Source organism: Pelodiscus sinensis, chromosome 2, assembly GCF_049634645.1.
Source record: "Pelodiscus sinensis isolate JC-2024 chromosome 2, ASM4963464v1, whole genome shotgun sequence".
NCBI lineage: Eukaryota > Metazoa > Chordata > Testudines > Trionychidae > Pelodiscus > Pelodiscus sinensis.
Window position 1 is genome coordinate 231,882,119 of NC_134712.1, and position 20,806 is coordinate 231,902,924.

General features: G+C 37.8%; 1 protein-coding gene across 5 annotated transcripts in view; it reads right to left on the reverse strand.

The window, feature by feature from the left end:
• CUL2 (cullin 2) overlaps positions 1-20,806 on the reverse strand; it is an 89,418-nt gene that overhangs the window by 16,943 nt on the left and 51,669 nt on the right. For all 5 annotated transcript variants that reach the window (XM_014578525.3, XM_006133006.4, XM_075922692.1 and 2 more), the window contains 8 exons: positions 19,992-20,116; positions 18,501-18,608; positions 14,974-15,033; positions 14,088-14,216; positions 13,877-13,963; positions 13,154-13,306; positions 11,845-11,922; positions 571-637 (listed from right to left, as the gene is read on the reverse strand). In XM_014578525.3, coding sequence (XP_014434011.1) covers positions 571-637; positions 11,845-11,922; positions 13,154-13,306; positions 13,877-13,963; positions 14,088-14,216; positions 14,974-15,033; positions 18,501-18,608; positions 19,992-20,116 — 807 coding nt within the window. The remainder of the gene's footprint in view (positions 1-570; positions 638-11,844; positions 11,923-13,153; positions 13,307-13,876; positions 13,964-14,087; positions 14,217-14,973; positions 15,034-18,500; positions 18,609-19,991; positions 20,117-20,806) is intronic.

Consider the following 20,806-nt stretch of genomic DNA (forward strand, 5'->3'; position numbering starts at 1 on the left):
CATGATTTAATTAATGCTACAAATGAAAGCAGTATAATATACATGATTTAGGAATGAGCATGGTAAAAAGTAAATCATTATTGTTATTGCTCACTTAACTAATAGATAATGAGTCTGATTTTTTAATGGCTTCCTTCTGCTTCTGTATCACAGAGCTGAACGTCACGTCAAACTGGTCTCCATTAAAACTTGTGTACTCAAGTTAAGGTAAAAGGACATTCAAAAAGTCAAGTAGTGTAGAGCACTTAACTGGTTGAATGTCAGCTCAATGGTTAATAACCCAGAAGTTGTGCCATGGTTTTTTAAAGATTATAGTGTACTCTAATATGTTTTTTACCAATAACTGGATGTAATTTATTTAATACAGAAATACTGTTTGAGGTAAAAGCAAAACAATGTTCATTTACCTTTGAATGTAAAATGCAACAAATGGCTTTATAAAAACTTAGTTCCAAATTGGAAAGGAGTTTAGCTATATGTAAAACAGGAAAGTATTTATTGCCTAGTGGTACGTGAAGCATGTGGTAGTTTTAAAGTTTTCAATACACCAGAAATATGCATTTATTTTACCTGTACAAAGATAATGTAACCAAGTAAGCTTCCTCCCACTGAAGTGCTGACTGTAAAATAATTCAAACTGTAAAACAAAAGTAATCTTCAGTTAAATCACTTAACTCCTTTATAGCCTTAATAATTTACTATCACATTCCCACCACAGTTAATAAAGAAATATTAATTGAATATTCATCATTTTCTACTTAAGCATTTACATAACAAACATAAGAACATAAGAATGGCCGTACTAGGTCAGTATTTAAAATACTATACTATATTTCTTCACATGCTCACAAAATGTAAGCTGAACAATTTGAGATTTTGCTTTTGTCCAAAATGCCTTAGCTAAACATTTAAACCTCCATATCATAATTTGAAACCTAAGAATTTAGGGACTATGTCAAAGAAATTATATTAATTACTACTACTGTAAGCTCAGTATTGTTCACATTCAAGTGTTGTCAACATTGATCCCAAAAGGATAATTGATAAAATTGTGTATAATAATTATAATATTGTACTATTAGAATAGTATTAATTAGGATACTAATAGCATATTACTACTATTACTGTTAAAGTCTCTATCACATACGTTACATTTGTAACCTTTCCTATAATGCAATCATCATCCTTTATTCTATTTTTGATTCACTGTTTCAATCAAACTAAAACACACATTTCATTTGTGTTTAGATGTAACTTAGTTACATCTACAGGTTTTGATGTATGTTGTAATTAAAAGCAAATCATGCTTAATTACATAGTGTGTACACACAGACACACACACGGTTCTGGACAAATATTGAAAACATCTAGATTAACATATTTGAGAACAAATTACATCAATAAAGTAATTCAAAAGCTAATTCAGGAAATGTAACATAATATGTATGAACGTGACTGCTTACTCATAATATTCATCATCTTATAAACTGCATTTATATTTTAAATTACACAGGTATGAACATTTGGATAAACAAACATTTTCAGACACAAAATTAAGAGGTCTGGAAATTCAGACAAACAAGCAAGTTTCAAACAATTAGTTTATTTTTCCATGACATTTATTCTAATTTCAAAAATTTCTTATACACTATAAACATGTACTATTTCCTCCATACACATTTAGTTTAATAAATTATTAAAGAAAGGGGATGCTTAAAGAAAAAAGACCTAAAAAAGCAGCTTATTTAATTCCTCAACCGTGGAAGCATAGAGAGCATAGCCTGCTAAAAGTCGAGGATTACAAAAGAAGAAAATGCTCAGAAGAAGAATTATTTTCTCTTAATGATTTCTCTGAAGCTGTTTTGTGCTTATTTATAGATTTTATATCTTCCTAAAGTTCAATTACTTATAAGATTTTACTGACTAAGTCAAAATCAAAATGAACCACATATTGAGTAACACAACTCTTTAAATGGCACAATAAAGTCAGAAATGTAAGTAAAAGCTGTAGCTAACATTTAACTCTGCACATCTGCAAGAAAAAAAAAAAGAGGCAATCTAGTAGATACAAGGCCATCAGATAATACCCTCATTATTATTCACAATAGGGGACCAGTGAGACAGAGACATACTATCCTTAAAAAAAGCAAACATTGTCCTTTAAAAGCATCAAAAGTGAACCAAACTCCCCTTTGTTATTCCACTGGCAAGTCCATATGGATCATATTGTATCATTTTGCAAATGCTTAAAAATTAAATTTCAAAATCAGTCAGAAATAAAGTCACAATATTAATTTTCAAAACACAGGAATGTCACAATTTTCCCTGAGACATTATAAAGGAATAGCAAAATCTGAGCACTGTCTGTATTTCTGAATAATATTCAAATATAACTAAAGCCTAATGCCTCCCAAAATAGAAACAGTCTTCAAAGTGCCTATTAGTCCTTTTGGATTAAATATGACTAACATGTTTAAGTTATACACTATTCAATGTTATAAAAATAATTGGTCCTAACTCTTAATATAGACTACTCTTTGCCCCTGGAAAGCAGAAACACTTTGGAATCCAATTTCCTCTCTTCTTCACTACAATGCATATCATCACAACATATGCTGCTATGATGTTTTACTGTACATGTGCTTATTGTTGATGAACCAACAAAAGCACTATGTAAGCAGAAATGAGTGCCTTTTGTGGGTTACCAAACCCATAAAAGGGCTTCATCTCTTTCTTGCAGGCTAACAAACTGAGCAGAACTAAAGTCACCAAGTGCAGATCATGCTACCACACGCTCTTCACCCCAGTTTTAACTCTATGGAAGCAGAGTTGAAGTGCAAGCAATTTTCACTATTTTGATGTCTGTAGAGAGTAATAGGATTTCAAGCCTTCCATAACTCAATTATCAAGATTTAAATTGCCAAGATTATTAAAAATGAGTAGTGACTGTGGGTGTCTCCATTTGTAGATGACCTACCTGAACCTTGAAGGTGTCGGACTTCATAAAATACTGAGCACCCAACACTTCGAAAGTAATCTCCTTCAAAGCACATCAAACTAGACACCGAAAACCTGAAGCACTTACAGTAATTACTCTTGAAAAATCATAGGCAATCTTCAAAGCAATAGTAATCTCGTTCATTGTTTTCTCCTTTATGTACTTTTTACACACAAATTTTAGTACTTGTGATCGGTGTAACACTCGGAGCCCTGGACACTGATTTTTTGTGAAACTATTTTAAGACCTTTAAGTATCAACTTATCATGGTCATATAACAAAGCCACACAAACACACACTCTTTTTCTCTAAAAGACAAGAGGCCTCTTGAAGTTCACTTAGAAGTGCGGGGGGGGAGGGGCCACGGGGAACATGTCCTTAATATATTCTTAATACAATGGGACAATTATGTTTCTCACCTGTAAACTGGTCTTCTCTTATATATACATACACACACAATATGCCAATCTTGGCATTTCTGGGAAGTCTCAAGCATGGCTCTTGTAACTGAGGTGGCTCTCTAGAAGATTCTTGGAATCCAGTTCCCAGTCTAAATAGGCAATGGGTACTTCATATGCTTAAGCATCCATGTCTAACAGTGATTTCCTATCAACAACAAACAGTAACTTTCAGAAGGGAACAAAGGATTGGTGGATTGGTATATATGAGAAAACCAATTTATAGGTAAGGAACAAATTGTCCCATTCTCACACAATATGCAATCCACCAGTCCTGGCACTGCTGGGAATTAGCAAGCTGTAAAGACAAGAATGAGAGGAACCTAGGAAGGAAAGGAAATAACTTGATTGACATGGGGGTGGGGAACTTAATTCATGCTGATTTCATACTCCAGAATAGTTCACAGGACCACTTTGGTAAGGAATGGAGTGCAGGAGAGGTTCCTTAACAGACAACTTCAAATTCACTTTTCCTGTAAGCTAAAGGTAACTGCAACAAGAAAAGTTAGTTTTATGCTGTGGAAAGCGTTAGGCAGTTCCTCAAAGGGTCACGTGAAAGCTGCAAAACCAATTTCCAACCATGTACAGGTAAGCACAAAGGTAGTCCGCTCCTTTAGATTGCACAAAGAAATCTGGAAATGCATGGGTGAAACTTCAGTGAACTTTCCCTTAGAGAGCGTCTGAGCTCCTGTTGCCACCATCTAAACCTGAAATTTAGCTTGAACCTTTTCTCAAAAACCAATAAACATAAAGACAGTCCCCTGACTAAGCTAAAACCCCAGGTGTACATGTTATAGCTAAAACCCCAGGGGTACATGCCAGGCTGAAAATATAACCAGATATATTCTTACATTTCCTAAGTCTTAGTTCTAATATTTTACCTACTTTCCGGATACTGCCAGGCAAAAGTCCAGAAGTCTCAGCCTTTCATTTCCCAGCTGAAAGGGACAACAATCTCAGGTTCAGGACCTGAGAGGTTTGGTTGGACCCCATGATCAGGATGTTCATTGGCTGTGTCAGAATTTAAGTATCTTCAAGGGACTTTTTGAGACAGACTAACGGTATTTCTTGGGACAGTTTGTCCCAATCTGACTTCTCTTGGCAAAAGTGTTTAATAAAGACAGAGAAGGAACGTGTAAGAGAGCATGCTTGACCATGTTAAGGAGAAGACGTCTGTTTTCCCAACTGCCTTCTCCCAGTGGCTGAAGCAATACACGTAAGCAGTGCAGTTATAGGATGCAAATAAAGTATATTTTGGGGAAGTTCCAGAGCAATAAATTCTTGAAAAAAAAAAAAACCTGTCTGCCTGTTCATCCATTAGTCCAGATACCGAGACACTCCCACACACAGTTGATCTTTTGTAGTCTTCCTTTAGGATCTTGATCAAGTGCCTTTCTTCAGAAGCTGGGTGGCCTTGTCTGATAGTGAAGGTAATGGCTGTCTAGTTTCAGCAATCCACAAGGACAATTCTTGTTCCTAGTGTCACCGAATTCCAATCAGCTGATACTGTATGGACCCTCCTTCTTGCACATGGTACGGGAGGAAGCCCACATGACTACTCAGCCCCTCTCAGCTTGCATTCACGAAGATTGTGATCACACCAGAAACAGGCTTTGCTTGGAACAAGCTCTTGGGAGAAGAGTCAATTACCTAAAGGATGGAATTACTTGTGTTGGGCATGGGTATGGTCAATCTTTAACAGTCCCATATAAAAACAGAGCCTGCAGAGGAGAAGAACGGCTTGATAGGATACCAGAATGCATAGAAGAAATAAAATCTGACAAATGGTTATACCAGGTTGGTCTGAATCCTCTTTGTTGGCGGGATTTGACTGAATCCTTTAGTTCGTGAGACCTCTGACCTTGACATCAATGTGAGCTTTAACGCCTAGCAGGACCATTTCCCAGAAAAACAAGAAAGCTCTAGCAGTGCACACCAAACTCCTGATCTGGAAGAAGAGAGAGCACTTGTCCATAAGCATGCTGGAAGAAAGTTGGCGATTTTATAAGAAGATTTTTTCAAGCTATGGAAAACAATCATCCCTCCATCCCGACTCAAGCTGGCACGATTATCAGAATATACAAAATAATGTACTAACAATATAAGTTTCTCAACAGCAAAACAAATGAATATGGAATGAGCAATGTAGACTGAAATAAAAAAGGTAAACTTTAATGTATTCCTTCGAATGAATCCAGTAAGGAGACAAGTTTAATCTAGTAGCCCTTGTTGACAGTCACAAGACATTGGTCCTGATTTTTATCCAGGCCAATAAGAACAGTTACTGACCTTTTTAACTGTTTTCTTCAAGATGTGTTGCACATGTCCATTCCAATTTAGGTGTATGCACATTCCCCAAGCATAACTTCCATTTTTCCTATGGTGGTATCTCTCACATTGGGTCTAGCATCTGCCTGTGGATGTAATATATTGCTATTGTATTGTCCATGAGAACAGAGTTTGTCTTGTTTGCAATGAGGATCAAGAATGCCAGACAGGTCAGGTGAACTGTCCTGAGTTCTCTGATGCTGACGTGGAATAAAGCTCCTTTCAAAACCTCAAACTTGGAGGTGACCCAGGTCAACTCCCCAGCCCAACATTAAGGTGTCAGAAGCCAGATATGCAGATGGCTGAGTCTCACAAAGGGTACTCCCACACAGACAGTGTAGCAGTCCAACCACCAAGCCACTTAGTTAAGGACTTCAGATATAACTAACACATCCATAAAGTCTGAAAGTAGAGTATACTATAGCCAATGAGGCCTGGACAAGTCTGAACCATAGCCTCAAGTGTCATACCATTATGTGCATGTGACCACGTGACCCAGGAAGCTCATGCAAATCTAGATTCTTGTGATCAGATGTACCTAAAAGGAGCTTATCAAAGCCGAGATTGTTTGGAAGCAAGGCTTTTGTCTGCACAGAACGAAGAACTGCCATGATGAACTCTTCAATGCTCTGAGAAAACAAGAGACTTCTGTTCTTTTAATTAATAGCTCCAAAGTTGGAAGGTTAATTGTATGAGATTGATGTTACATTCTCCCTGAGTCTTGGGCCAATCCTTGATCAGCCAAACACTGACATACGGGAAAGTGTGAACTCCCCTTCATCTGGAGAAGGTCATGACTACTGACGTACACTTTGTGAAGATCCAGGGAATGGCTAATGGGCTGAATAGCAAAAACTCAAATTAGTAATGGGTTTGATTTACAACAAATCTTAGAAACCTTCCATGGCCTTGGAAAACTGCTATATGAAGGCGTGCATCTTTCATGTCAAGGGAGGGATAAAGGGATGATTGAGGTCAAGAAGATCATGCAGAACTTTAACTTCTTGAGACAGTTAACTGTCACTAATTTAGGATTGGTCTGAGAACCAACAGGGCTTTTGGGATCAAGATATAGCAGGAATAAAAACCTTTTCCTCTTATTTGATGCAGAACACCTTCCTTAACCCCCATCCAAGGGAGGAGTTTTACTTCTTGTCCAACATTTGCTTGTGAGAAGAGTCCCTAGAGAAAGACAAGTTGAGTTGGTAGAAGGTGGTTTTGACAAAAATTGGAGGGTATACTTCAATTCCACTGTGTTTAGGACCCAGCAGTATATTGTTCCAGGCACTGAGGAAATGGACAGGCTGTCGGGGAAGAGGGGGAAAACAAACTGGAAATAAAGGTGCTTTAAAGTGACAGAAAGATGAGAGGCAGACTGCGATGGTGCAAACATCTTAATCTTTCTCCTTCTCTGCTCAAGTCTGGCCGGTTGAGAGTAGAAACAATGAGATTGCTGGGGCCTATAATGCTCCAGATGAATAACGGCCCTAGAATTTCAAAGATGCCTTAAAATCTTTAGGGTTGTGCAGCTTAGCATCTGTACTTCACATGGAAGGTTCTGCACCATCTGCTGCATTTCCTGAGGAAACACAAAGGACTGTAACCACAAGCTCCTGTGCATGAGGATAGCCATGGCCATTGATCTGGCTGTGAAATTGGGGATTATTTTCTACTAACCATAAAGACATCAGCAACCTTTACCTAATTTTTGGGGCCTGAGCAGGAACAGTGAGCACAGCAGTATGTCTACTGGTCTGAGCAGAACTAATCCAACCAGGGAATGACCAAATTTGTTATCAATCCCGAGTCACTGTCTTTCCCTTCTTTTACAATGGAAGAGAACTCCTGCCTGGGTGCACTGAGGAAGCAGGTCTTTAAATTTTTGCATTGCTTCCCATATATTAAAACCATAGCAACGTAACAAGGCTTGCTGGTTTGATGCACAGAGCAGCACTCTTTCTGTGGAGTAGACTTTCCTGCCAAACAAGTCCAGCTTTTGAGGATCCTTTACCTTAAGTGTGGGTCCTGACTGACCTTGATGGCTACCATCACTAAGGACTCAGGAGAAGAACGAGTGAATAGGTATTTGCAGTTCTTAGTAGGCACAAAATATATGTGCTCCTTCCATTTAGCTGTAGCTGGGAGAAAAGTAAGGATCTGACAGAGCCGTAATAGGCTCCATGATCTCCTGATTAAGGGGAGGAGCTACATTTCAGGGGTCTGACACCCCAAAGTGTCCAAGAGTCCACGAGTTGTCCCTCTTTCCACCTCTGTCTGGATGCCCAAATTCAAGGCTATCTGCTTTAATCCTGGTAGGCCTTGTGGTCACCCAGGGTGGGGATATCCTAGCAGGCAGAAGTACCTTATCCAGAGAAGAGGAGGGCGTGAGTAAGGAAAGACTCTTCCCTTTTTTCTGCATCAGCAGAGACCTACTCTACAGCTTGGTACTAGGCTCAGTACCAGGCTCAACAGTAGAGTTCAGCTCTCGTGTCTTGCAGCACGGAACTGAAGGAACTCTACTTTGTGAGGCTACCAAATAAGAGTGTCTTGAGATGGAGCCCTGAACTGGGGGAAACCTCCACATGTTCCAAAAAAGCAACTGTATGGGTGCCTATCTCCATAGTCTCATGGTCCAAATGTTTAGAGCACCCCTGCACTAGATGTCCTAGAAGTTGTAAAACAGGCATGGTGAAAAGTATGAGTAATCCCAGCGGGGGGAGACTGACGACGGACTCCACCATCAACCTGGATGAGGAAGATAAGCTGCATGAGGGGATTCTGAATGTCCTAATGCTCCTGGTGCCAGTGAGCAGTTTTGTGGAGACACCTAAGAAGAAGCAATTAGAGAGTGCTCTCAACGTTGTTCAGAGGGTGGGGAAGGGCTCTTTTCCACTTAACAGTGTTGAGTCCTGGATGTGAGGGGACAATGGTACCGGCAGTGTGAACTAATCATAGCTGCCACATACTTCCCAGGCTGGACAATACTGCCAACTGTTTGATACGCCACCTGCTGGGGGATGGCACATCCCATGATGATGTACATGGAGCCAGAATGGATGCCAGTGCCAATGGAGGGGGCTGCAGGAATGCTTGCGAGGGAGAGCAGCATGACATGTGTCTCATGCTATCCCAATTTCCTTGCTGGCTCCCTTTTGGTTTCAGAGAGTGCTTATGTCAGTGCTTGTGGTTCCTCTTCTTGAGTGAGAAACATCAGTTCTAAGAGCATATGCTGGCAGGAAGCACACTCCACACCAAAGTACCGGTGGTCAGGGCAGAGTTCAACTGTGGCTCCACTGCTGGTCTCAGGACTGCCTTCATCAAGAAGACATTCAGTCTCGCTGCTCAGTCTTTCTAGGTATGAGGCTTGAACCTTTTGCAGATCTGACTGTGATCCTTCCTGTGAGCTTCCCCTAATACTTGAGGTAACTCCAGTGCAGGTCGCTCGATAGCATCCACTTGCCACAGCTTAACACCAGGTGACCAAGGCACAAGCCTCTCAAAGTGTAGAGATGTCAAATTACTAATCCTACTTTTCAACTAAGTAGCTACTATAACTATACACACAACAAACAAAAGGAAGCCACTGGACAAGACTGCAATGAGGGAAGTTCCAGCAACTGTCACAGGCAGTAAGAAGGAACTCAAGGGCATGATCTTAACAGGGCATTATGGGGTGCTAGAGCCAATGTGTTAGATGCCACTAAGGAAAGAATTCTGGCAACTATGCTCAGAGCATGCACACACCTATATTAGAATGGGTATAAACAAGCACTCTAAAGATACAAATTTAATCTTCCCTTGTTGGATCAATGGGGTGTGTAGACCAATCACTTTTCACTGTTGCTTGCCAGAAAAATGGAGTTTGAAACCATGCACTGCTGGAATGAGCTAGAATAGTAACCTCTGGGTCTGCTCTGAAAAGAGAGAGAATACTTGGAGAGAAAAGCTAAGTATCAGTACAATCTACATCTGGTCTTAGGATGTTTTTCCTTGTTCACCCAAGGAAACTCAAGCTCCGAAAAACCTACAGATTCCTTGGTGGTGCTGTCTAAGATCTCCTCCTCAGTACATGTCTGTGAAGAGACCTTGCACCATGGCCAATCTACATACTGTTTAAAATGTGGAGCATACTAGAGAACTCAAATAGCATATAATATCACAGAGACCTTTAACAAATGTTTTCCTTCCTAGTATGCATTTTACTGGCAAAACACTGAGACTCTAGAAATGACCAGAAAGATCAAGGCCACAAGATGGGCTATAAAACAGAAATCTTTATTCCTTGAAAATTTTCTAACAGAGATCTTGAAGGGTAAACAGCATGTTTCAGGTAGCCTCCCTTATGGCTTTTGTATTTTCAAGGGCATGGTGAAATAAGGCGAGAGAGTCTGGAGAGCTTCAATTTCCAAGCTTTTAACGAGAAAACAACAAGGTAAGGAGCTCACTTGAAACTTATTGTCCACCTCCATATCAAACTCAGAAAAGCTTACAGCTCTTATGAGGTTTTAGTCTTTTCCCCCTAGATATTTTTTACTTGGATTCTCTGGAGAAGTGTGGTGCATATTAAAGGAGAAAGAGAAGGCCCTTGAAAACCCAGAGGAACAGTACCAAGAAATTAAAGAGTCCCTGAAGGACCTTACACTGGAGAGTTCCAGGAAGTAAAGAGGTATATGGGGGATCTTTTAAAAAACTGCAGCATAGGAAAAATTCCTGGGAGAAGGAAAAGAAAGGACATGCTAAAATGAAGAAGACAGATGACAGAAACAATGAAGAAGGAATCATGCCATTATTTTAAAAAGAGAGTCAAAAACCAAGGAATCCCAGAAGCAGAGTAGGGCCTACTTGACTCTTCCTTAGTCCTACCCTCACTGGACATCTTTGCAAAGCTACTTTTATCAGCTCTAGCGGGGACCTTTTGTGGGTGGTACGTCCGTTGGTGGATCTCAAGGCCAGTGAGGGAAGAACGCCCCAAAAAGAAGAGAACATCTAATAACAGTAGGAAAGGGGGCCTGCCGCCTAATAGGCTTAAAGAAAAAAGTGCTGCAGAAGTCTTGTACCAGGAGTATGTTGAGAAGCCACCTTCTAATAAAGGCTATATATTCAAGAATCTTCTGGTAATGACAGCCATGGAGTGGGACTTCCCAGCAGTACCAGGATTGGTGGAATGAGTATAATATGAAAACACTTTGTTGTTTGATGTACAAGATTTAATATTGCTTAATACACTAAGCAGAAATTGGAATATTTCGTTAAAACACTTTAAATACTTTTTATTGAGTAGCAACATGATACTTTAGAGCAAATATTAATGTTTTCCATTCGACATTAGTTTAAGATTATATCCTGAAAATGTACTTGTATACAACTTCTATAGAATTTAGTGTATTTGATAATGCAAAAATATTTTTAATTTCTATATGCTTTCTTCCCAATGCACTTCACAACCTACTTACCTGTTGACAGGGGTCAACTTAGATATTTTGTAGATATTAAATATATACAATGTACATGAAACTAGAATTTAAAATACACATGTATCATAAAAATACAGGACCTCTGAAATGGTGCCACTTTAGGATGGAGGACAAAAAGCAAATCAGACAGCACTGTAAATACCAATAGGAATGAATATTTTGGCCAAAGGAAGGAGCACAGGGGCAAACCCATACTGTTCTGAAAAGTGCAAGACCACCAGAATCATGGTTTCAGTGACTTCTCTGAATCATAAGACAAGGAACTTGTGTGTTGTTAAGATATGATATTGGAAAATATCAGTTGGAAAATATCAGCTTTCCCACCTGAATACTAGGAATCAACATTTGAGCTCAGAGGCACGTATCTATATATTTCAATTATTTGACTAGCTAGAAGGATAAAATTTGGAAATATGGAATTTTGTAAGATCAGAATTTTATTTGGTGAACCCATTCAAACTTCATATAATTGGTAATTATGGTTTACATATAACCAGACACACATCACTATCATTAGCTTTTTGTTTGAGATTCTAATTAAGTATCATAACATTTTCCACAAATTTGCAAGAAGCTACCAACCTACCATCTGTACACTTTTTTCCAGTTCCTGAGGAATTGCAAATGTTGATGAAGGAGCCTGAGTTAGAGGCCATGCACCAGCCTGGCAGAGATGGAGGAAGGGGAAAAGAAAAAAAATTAGCATTCCAATAGAGATTAAAATTAGCTCCAATGACCATAAACACTAAATGAAATATTCCTCTCAAGAATGGTCCTTATAGTTCCAGTCAAATTATAAAGACACATGAGTAGGACTAAGATTGTGTCACTATTATTTTTAGTAAACGTCATGGACAGGTCACGGGCAATAAACAAAAATTCACACAACCTCTCCATGACTTTACTTTAAAAAACCCAAAAAACCAAAACAGGGACAGGGCTAAGTAGGAGAGAGGAATGGAATGGAATCTCATGGAGAAAGACAAGCATGGTGAGGAGGCTAGTTCCCACTCCAGAAGTGGTCACAGCTATAGGACAGGGGTTTATGGCTCCAGCTTCAGCCCCCACCAAGCCCCAGCAGTAGGCGTGGGCACATGGCCCTGGGATACATGATCCCTGCATAGCCCCAGCAGAAACCAGGGTAGGACTGGGGTACAGTGATGGTGGTGGGCACAAGCTCTACTCTGGAATTGGATGGTGCTGTGAAAAAAGGATGCACAGCCCCAGCTGCAGCCAGGATGTGAAAGATGCACAGCCTCTGACATCACCAGAAGGACATATGGGCCCAGCTGCAGGTGGAATACATGTGGCTGAGGGGCACAGCCCTGGCTTCAGCATGGTCCCCATTGCAGTCCCTTATGGAAGCTGTGGGGCTGTGACATGGAGATGGGGCATAGTCACAGGGAGCACACAGTACCCACTGCAGAGCTGGCCACAGTTGCTGGACATGGGTGCACAGTTCCACCCCCAAGTCCTAGCTGAAGCTGCAGAGAGCACAAGTGGAAGAAGTCAGAGATCCAATAAAGTAACAGAATTCATGACTGCCATGGCCTTCATGACTAAACTGTAGTTTTGTGTGTGAGCTACAAATGGAGATATACGACTCGCTAAAATGTATACTGTTAAGAGGCATTTGCTCTAAGTAAGAAAATGGTTAAGGCTTTTGTTTCTATCTTTCCATTATGCACTGTAGAGGGTAAATTATCTTTCAGAAAACCTAGGAAAAATAAGCTGTTTCATATAATCAGGATTGTTCAAAAGTGATATCTAATTTATAAGTTATCAATTCAGTCTGAGAAATATTCATGTATTAGTTACATTTTAGAAAACAGTTTGTTACGAAAATACAAGAAAAAGTACACACAATTGAATAGCAACATTCTATTAATTAGTACCTGTAGAACATATATCTGAAAACTAATTCCCAAATCTATAGTGGCATCTTGGTTTTTGATGAAGTTGTTGAATTTATTGTTGAGATCTGCACTAACGCTCATGTCTGTATACATTCGATGGAGTTTGCTGGTAAACTCATAGCCACAGGCTTGCTGTAAAGAAATATTGTAAAACATTTTGTAGGTAAGAATTAATATTTTATACACATTTCTTTAAAAATAAAGTATGAATACATCCACAAAACAATACTGATTTACAGATTCCCATATTGCTAATGCCCTGTTACCTATAATATAATCAACAGTACCTTTATTTGTCAAGTTATCTAACCTTATCTTTATAAGGTTGCTTTTCTACACAACTTATTTCTAACATTTGTCCACACCCAATACTAACTTACAAAACTGAAAGTTTTGAATAGTTTGCCTAAGTTTTGATCATTGACTGGTGCTACTGGCATAGAAATATGGGTCAAGTAGCAAATTTTATACTATTACCCAAAATAAGGAACTAATTTCAGCGTGGGACTTTTTGTGCGTCAATGCATGAATTCAGAACAGATGAGGTTGCAGTTTTTCATATCACCATAGTGAAACAGCAGCTACCAATTGCTAAATTTGAAAGGTGAATTTTGGCACCTGGTGCTGACCCGGGTTAAATGAGACATGCTTCAACAGTTATTACTACTATTTATATGGTTTTGAAAGGATAGTTCGTATTACCTTTAGTTTATTAATCATGGCTTCTTCAGAGTCCATAGACATAGACAAACCATGAATTAATCGTTTTGCCAACATTCTGGCATAGAACTGTATGAAAAAGTAAGCAAAATGTTTTTAGTTGAGGATTTTTTTAAAAAGTGTGAACAAACATCCTTTATAAAGCCATTTAGGTAATTACATTTTTGTTTTAACACTCAGAATTGGAGGTTACCTTCTGGAAAACATCTTTATCATCAATGTATTTGAAAACAGTAATGAAACTTGTAAGTTTATCTTCTACTTCATTCTCTGTCATTCCTTTGGCTGATTTCTTCAGCAAGTTATCACAATACTTGGCCAGCTCAAGTAAAAAGAAAAAAAAAGAAAAAATAGAAAAAAAAGAAAAACAAAATCTACTTATCAAGTATTGAACAACAGTGTTTGAAAGTATTTGCAACTACTAAATACATAAGGGTAAAAACATGACACCTCAGATGACAAATCAACACAAATAAGAGACAAGGGACCACATTTTGAAACAAAGGCATGTCAAATTGTGTGCACAGAACATGTATATTTTGTGTGGCTTAAGTAGTTATGTCTATTTTTAAAAAGATTTTTGAATATGATTCACTACATGAATATTGTTTTAATTTGTGGTCACTATGTGTTAATAATGACTGCTTTGAGGATTAAATTTTTTTTAATTGCTACTACACTTAAATCTCTGTACTCTGAGTGTCCCGTGGTATGGAGAAAAAAGCAGCTCTGCATGCTGTTAAGTCTTCCTGTCCCCACATCTTGGGGAACAGCAAAGAGCAGAGACACTTCCTCCAAGGCTTCTTCTCCGATAGCAGTGCCTGGGAGTGGTGGAGAGCACGAAGCTTTGTGTGTCCCTGGGAGCAGGGCGGCAGGTAAGTGCCTCACCCCCTCACTCTGCAGCGCCCTCCATAGCCCATCAAAATCTTTAATCTGGCATACTTTATTTAATTCAGTTAGTAACTGAAGTACTCTGAATGCGTATGTCCCGAAGATGTAAACCCTGATTAGGTTTCTTAGAGAATTAAAGAGGTTCAAAGGTACTACCACTATTGCAGCATACAATTTTTGTCACTTACCAGCTCAGGTGCTTTGCAGATCGACTTGGGTTCCCTATAGTTTACTACAGATGTTAGAGCCTATGTAAAAATACACAAACACATATTTTAAGAAATATTCCAACTTTTGCTTTGGTGATAGAAGAATGAAGACAGTGCAAGTTTTTCAGAGCAACAACTGTCTTAAAAAAAAAGAAAAGCACAGAATAGAAAAGTGGACAAAAAGAGCAAGATTGAAAAAACCAACATGAAACAGTATACAATAAGCAAGCCACAAGGAATTTATTAAGTGAGACTAAGGAAAGATGCAAGGGGAAGAGTAAATATCACAGATGAGCATGTCAGCTATGGAAAGAAGGTCACAGAACTGTTTTGATTAGAAACGCAAAGGAAGAGAGAGGATGCTAGGTGAACAGGAAGTAAGAGGTTCCAAAAGTAGGTAGCAGGAAGAGCACACACTAGAGTAGGAGAACAAAGGAGCAATAAAGTGAGAAATTAGAAAATTGTATCATCTGGCATGGGAGTACATAGTGGGGAGTGAAAAGAGGTAGCAAATTAGATATAAACAGCAGCAGCAGCAAAGTCTTAATTCAGGAGCATACGTTTGAACTTTAAGGGAAGACAGTAAACAGTGAAACTATCTCAGCATCTAAAGGAGAAGCAGATGAGGCAGATCTTTGAAATATTATAGTAAAGATGAGATCAGAGAGTGAGTCAACATGAGGAAGAAGAAAAGGAAATTAATGATCACTAAGGATCAGGGCTTAAGTGGTTATAAGAATAATAAAATTGCCACCATTAGTATTACAAACAAGCTACATCTACACTGCAGTGCTGTTACAGGATACTGGAGGTATCCCAAAATAGCTACTCCAGGTCTCCTGAGTGTTCCCGTTATTTCAAAATATAATGGGCTCACTATTCCAATGTCCCTGTAAACCTCATTCTATGAGGAATAAGGGACATTTCGGAATAGTGATTTATTCCAAATAAGTGCTGTGTGAACACTGCAAAATTTCAAAAAACGCTATTTAGAATTAACATAGAAATTGTTTATCTTATTTCGACCTACAATGCAGTGTACTGAAGTAACTGCAACAGAACTTGAGTATATGCCAAGCCAAAACATACCATATACCAGTTCCTGTGAAGTGCATATACATTCAATAATTTTTGGTCCACAGGTCTTTGCTTTAAATAAAGAAAGCAAGCTCAAGGGCTTTACTGACCCTCTCTACTCAGTATTTTTAGTGTCCTTCAGGAGTTAGAAGTATATTTTCCTTATAGGCTCTATAGGCAGTGCACTGCTGAATCACATGATGTCTTTGGAGGCGAAGGGTTACAGGCCTTCTCTAGAAGGAACCTTGTTTATACTCTGTGGTTCAGCAACATTCTGATACATGGCTACAAACCCTTAAAAAAAGCCTTGTATGAAGAACACATATAATCTGACAAAATGGACAGAACTCCTAAGGCTTAACACCTCCCACCAAACAATAATTTGGAGATGTACTAACAATATTGGTTATTATATTAAGGTGACATAAAAGATCAGACTTAATTTTTGTAAAAATCCTGTATTTGCACAAACTACAAAGCACTCATTTTGAGTGCAGTCATGAATACATGAAGGCAGGCTAAGACCTTAAATATTTGATGTAAATAATGCAATTAAAACATATACATATTCTCTTCACTTTAACCCATTTTTATCAGGTATTATTTAAGATGAAAGAAGTTGTACTGCTTATGTGACCATAGGCACAATTGTATAAATCTGCTGGTATACTCCACCTTATGGTTTGTACTAATAATTACAACTGAGACTGAAGTCAAATGAATAGCATAGCAATGAATCCTTTGCTTTTAACTTTCTTCAATTACACAAATATTGAAAGACCATTTGTCAAGTATTTTTTATTTTAAAAACATGAAGTTGTAAAAATTAAGCATGTCTATTTCAATTTACTCTTTTGTTGAAATCGATCTACAACTCCACAGGAAAGTTAACTATTGCTACTAGCGTAGATATCACACAAGAGAAGTTTTGTGTCCTGAGACAGTAAACAGTGTATATCAAAGAAAATGACCCTACTCCCTACCTTCAGTGCCCCCCTTATCCTTCCTATGTTCCCTGGGTACCGGGTCAGTCCATCACCAAGCTGGTGGTGGCTGTTCCCCAGGGGGAGAGGGCAGGCTTGAACCCTAGACCTCTGGCTCCTGCAAATGGGTGTGAAAGATTTGCCAAAAAAATTGAGCAATTCCTAAATAAGAAGCAACAGGGCATAGTTGGATAGTCTCCTGTTGCTGAACTTTTACAATTGTTTCTCTAGATTGTGCAATTTCACCATATAGAGCTTAATGAGATTAATAAAACCAAGCCTAAATATTCCTTATTAATTCAGTATGTGATGATGTACAGAACATGAAGGAGGCAAGTTTCCCCAAAGTGCACAACATAAGCAAAATTAACATACACAAAGCACTGTAAAACCTGAACTGGGATTCATAGCAGCAGAAACAAGCCTAAAATAACCTAAACATATAAAAACCTAACTTTTACATAAAAAGAGCAGAAAAGCAATAGAATGCAAGCCATAATATATAATTTACTTTATTGTTTACATACAGTCAAAAATAGGAAAACAAAGTGATACTGTAAATACACATTATCCAAATCTATATCTTTATGTCTAACCAAAATCTTACGTTATAAGTTGTCGAGAGTTTGATGACGGGGAAGATTTATTTAGTAGTTAAAGTATTGTACATATGAAAATTATAATCCTGGTTCAATAGATAAACAACTGATGGAAGGCATTAGATGCCACGTGCCTTTTCTTGGAGAAACCAGACAACATGACCCTGAGAGAGTCCAGCCATGCTACTTGAAAATGTATTACTACATTACTATTACAAATCTTCTATTACACTTATAGGATGCCAACTGTAGTACCTATAAACAAATGCTTTCACTAGCTATACATTTTACAAAACAATTATATAAACCTCATCTCTGAAAACTTATTAGCTTGATTTTAAATAGAGTTTGGCCCTGAAAATGTTAAATAACCAGAACATGGCAATTACCTATGTTGAGAAAACAAAAAAGTTTCCATGTAAATATGTATGATCAAATTATTTGCAACAGTAAGATACAAAATTAATACTTATTTAACATACCTGGTAACTTCAGTGATCAGAGACTAATTCATTATTGCCAAGAGCAAAGGCAGTTTTGAGGTTGTTTTACAGTTGCTTAGTAGACATAGTGCCCTAGAAAATATATTATTTTTAACTATGTCTAATGCACATTAGTTGGAGATAAGGGATCCATTTTCGTTTCAGGATCCTCAGTAGTTCTTTTAGGTTGAATTTGAGTACCTATGGTTAGAAAGTATGTGATTGTTTCTTTTGCATAAAGGATCGGGTTTTTTTGAGTACTAAATAACTTAGCTTTTTTTGTGCTTAAAACAAGAGAGAACTCCATGGTGAAAAAATTATTATGTATTTTTGAATACACTGTTCATTATATTGTGAAAAATTACCTTGTCAAGGGCACTCATAAAATGCTGATCTCCATTCAAAACAGTGTTGATAAGTTGAACAAATTTACTATGCACTTCCAAAACTGACTCCACAAACTGAGTTGGCATCTAAAAATACACAATATAGAAAACAGGTCTATTGAAAATGCAATAGCTATGCAAATATGTAAAAACTAATATAGAGCTTCGTGGTTGTTCATGTGGAAGATTATCAGCAAAAAATCAAGGTATCTAACTAGTAACTGCATTTTCAGCTTAATGTGGATATGCAGAAGAAATTAGTAGGATGCAGCGCTGGCACTGGTGAGCTTTCAGAAGGGCCTGGAGAAGATTAGCCCTTGAGCACATAAGCACCAAAACATGGCACCAAACTTGCAGAATTAAGGTTATAAATGGATGTCAACCCCCAAGCCTCTTCTCTAAATCAGTGATGTTATATGAGCTTGTTCTATCTATTTGTTTCACAGCAGCTTTTAAAGAAAGTGGTGTTTGATCCTATAAAATTAGGAGTAGCTGCTCTAAACCCTAAAATCTTTGGGTCATACTCTGAAGATATATGTAATGTGAATATACAGATGCAACATAATTGAGAAACCACTATTACTAACGTAAGCCAACTTTCTTCTTCAAGATAGCATCCGCATATTGGCATACAAAAGAATCTAAAGATCACTACTAGAACTAGAAAAGTGGGCTGAAAATTCTAGTTTAAAACAAGGATGACCAGGAACACTCTCTTAACATGAACATCAGATCTAGATGCCAAGATGAAAGAAGTGCTGTATAAATGTGTGAACAGAACTGTAGGTGGAAGCCTGCTTTTCTACAACAGCAGAGCCACTTTCACATCCCACAAGTGGACATTAGAAGCGGTTACACTTAAACTTGAACTTATAAAATCATATTTACCAAAACCATTTTGCCAGAATAACTGAAAACAAATGAAAAGTCAGAGTAATTTCAGAAAACCTGATGGAAGCACAGAATTCTGTAGCAACTAAGTGAAAAAACTCTTCTGGTACTAGGACAGGATGCCTATATTTGAAAATAAACAACATTTAATCAAACCAAGTGATATTATTACTTTCTAATGAACCAAAACAGCATTGGCAACTGTCTGGAAAGGAAATTTCACCAAACAATAGCACCTTTTTTGCAGCAGGAGGCCATTTGCCATGATCATTTTATACATTTATTAAAAAAACAGATTTGATCCAGCAAGAGTAAATTAAAAAAAAAACTGAATTAAATCATTAGACAACTGATGGTTGATCAAAAACTGCATTGGTGAATGAAGTTCCAAATCTATTTAACAACAACAATTATGAAAACATTAGTTAATTTGGTGTTTTATAAGCTACAATGTGATGCTGAAGTTTCTCTTCATTATTAGCACTTGTGTAAGTAAACTAAAGCAGTCTAGGGAAGAAAGCAAAGATTTAATCAGGAATGTAATAAGATAGGTTAACTCAACTGTCAGAGGAAACTTACATTTTCCTGAGAAAGATTGCTGGTTGCTCTAAGGCCCTCATCATGGATATGGTTTTGTAGTTCCTGAATCATATGAGGTAAGCCACTTGACACAGCACGAAGCAGAGTGTACATGTTTGCCATGTCTGCAATAAAGATATGTTTTTTATGCAGTATATTTAAAAAAATCCACTATTCTAAACTAAATTTTACATATCATTAATTTGCATGGATCTTCACCCAAATTAAAATAAAACTGTACCTTGTCTTGAAAAAAGGCCGCAGCCCAGTATGAAAAAGGTAAACAACCACTGGACTAATTTATTTCTTTTCTTCTATCTACCTAGACCTCCATGCTAGCATATGACTGATGGCAAATCAGGAGAGCTCAGATATTCTCTGTGACAGTGTTTCCACTTTGCTCCACCTCACCTTCGAAAACTTAAAATACATGACTTTCCCAGGAGAGAGCAAAAGGAGTCTACCATCCAATAGAAAACCTTGATGAAAGAAAGTATGTGAAATAAAATACTAAACCTTAATCCTGAAGCTAGTAATATTTGTACGAGGAAAACTGCTTTGCCTTTCTCCTCTCTTGGTGAGTGATTACAAGCCAGGATCAAGGAACAACAAACAAGTTAATAGATAGAAATTAATATTTCTGCATCTAAAATATAGACTTATAGTAGAACCAATCTGTCTAGCAATTCCTAATTTAGATAAAGAAAGCAAGCAATATAACCAATCCAAGTACTGTATTGGTATAATACAGGAAATTGCCTGAAGAATATGTAAATACCCATCAGCATCCACACAGGGACCAATGAGGCCATCTT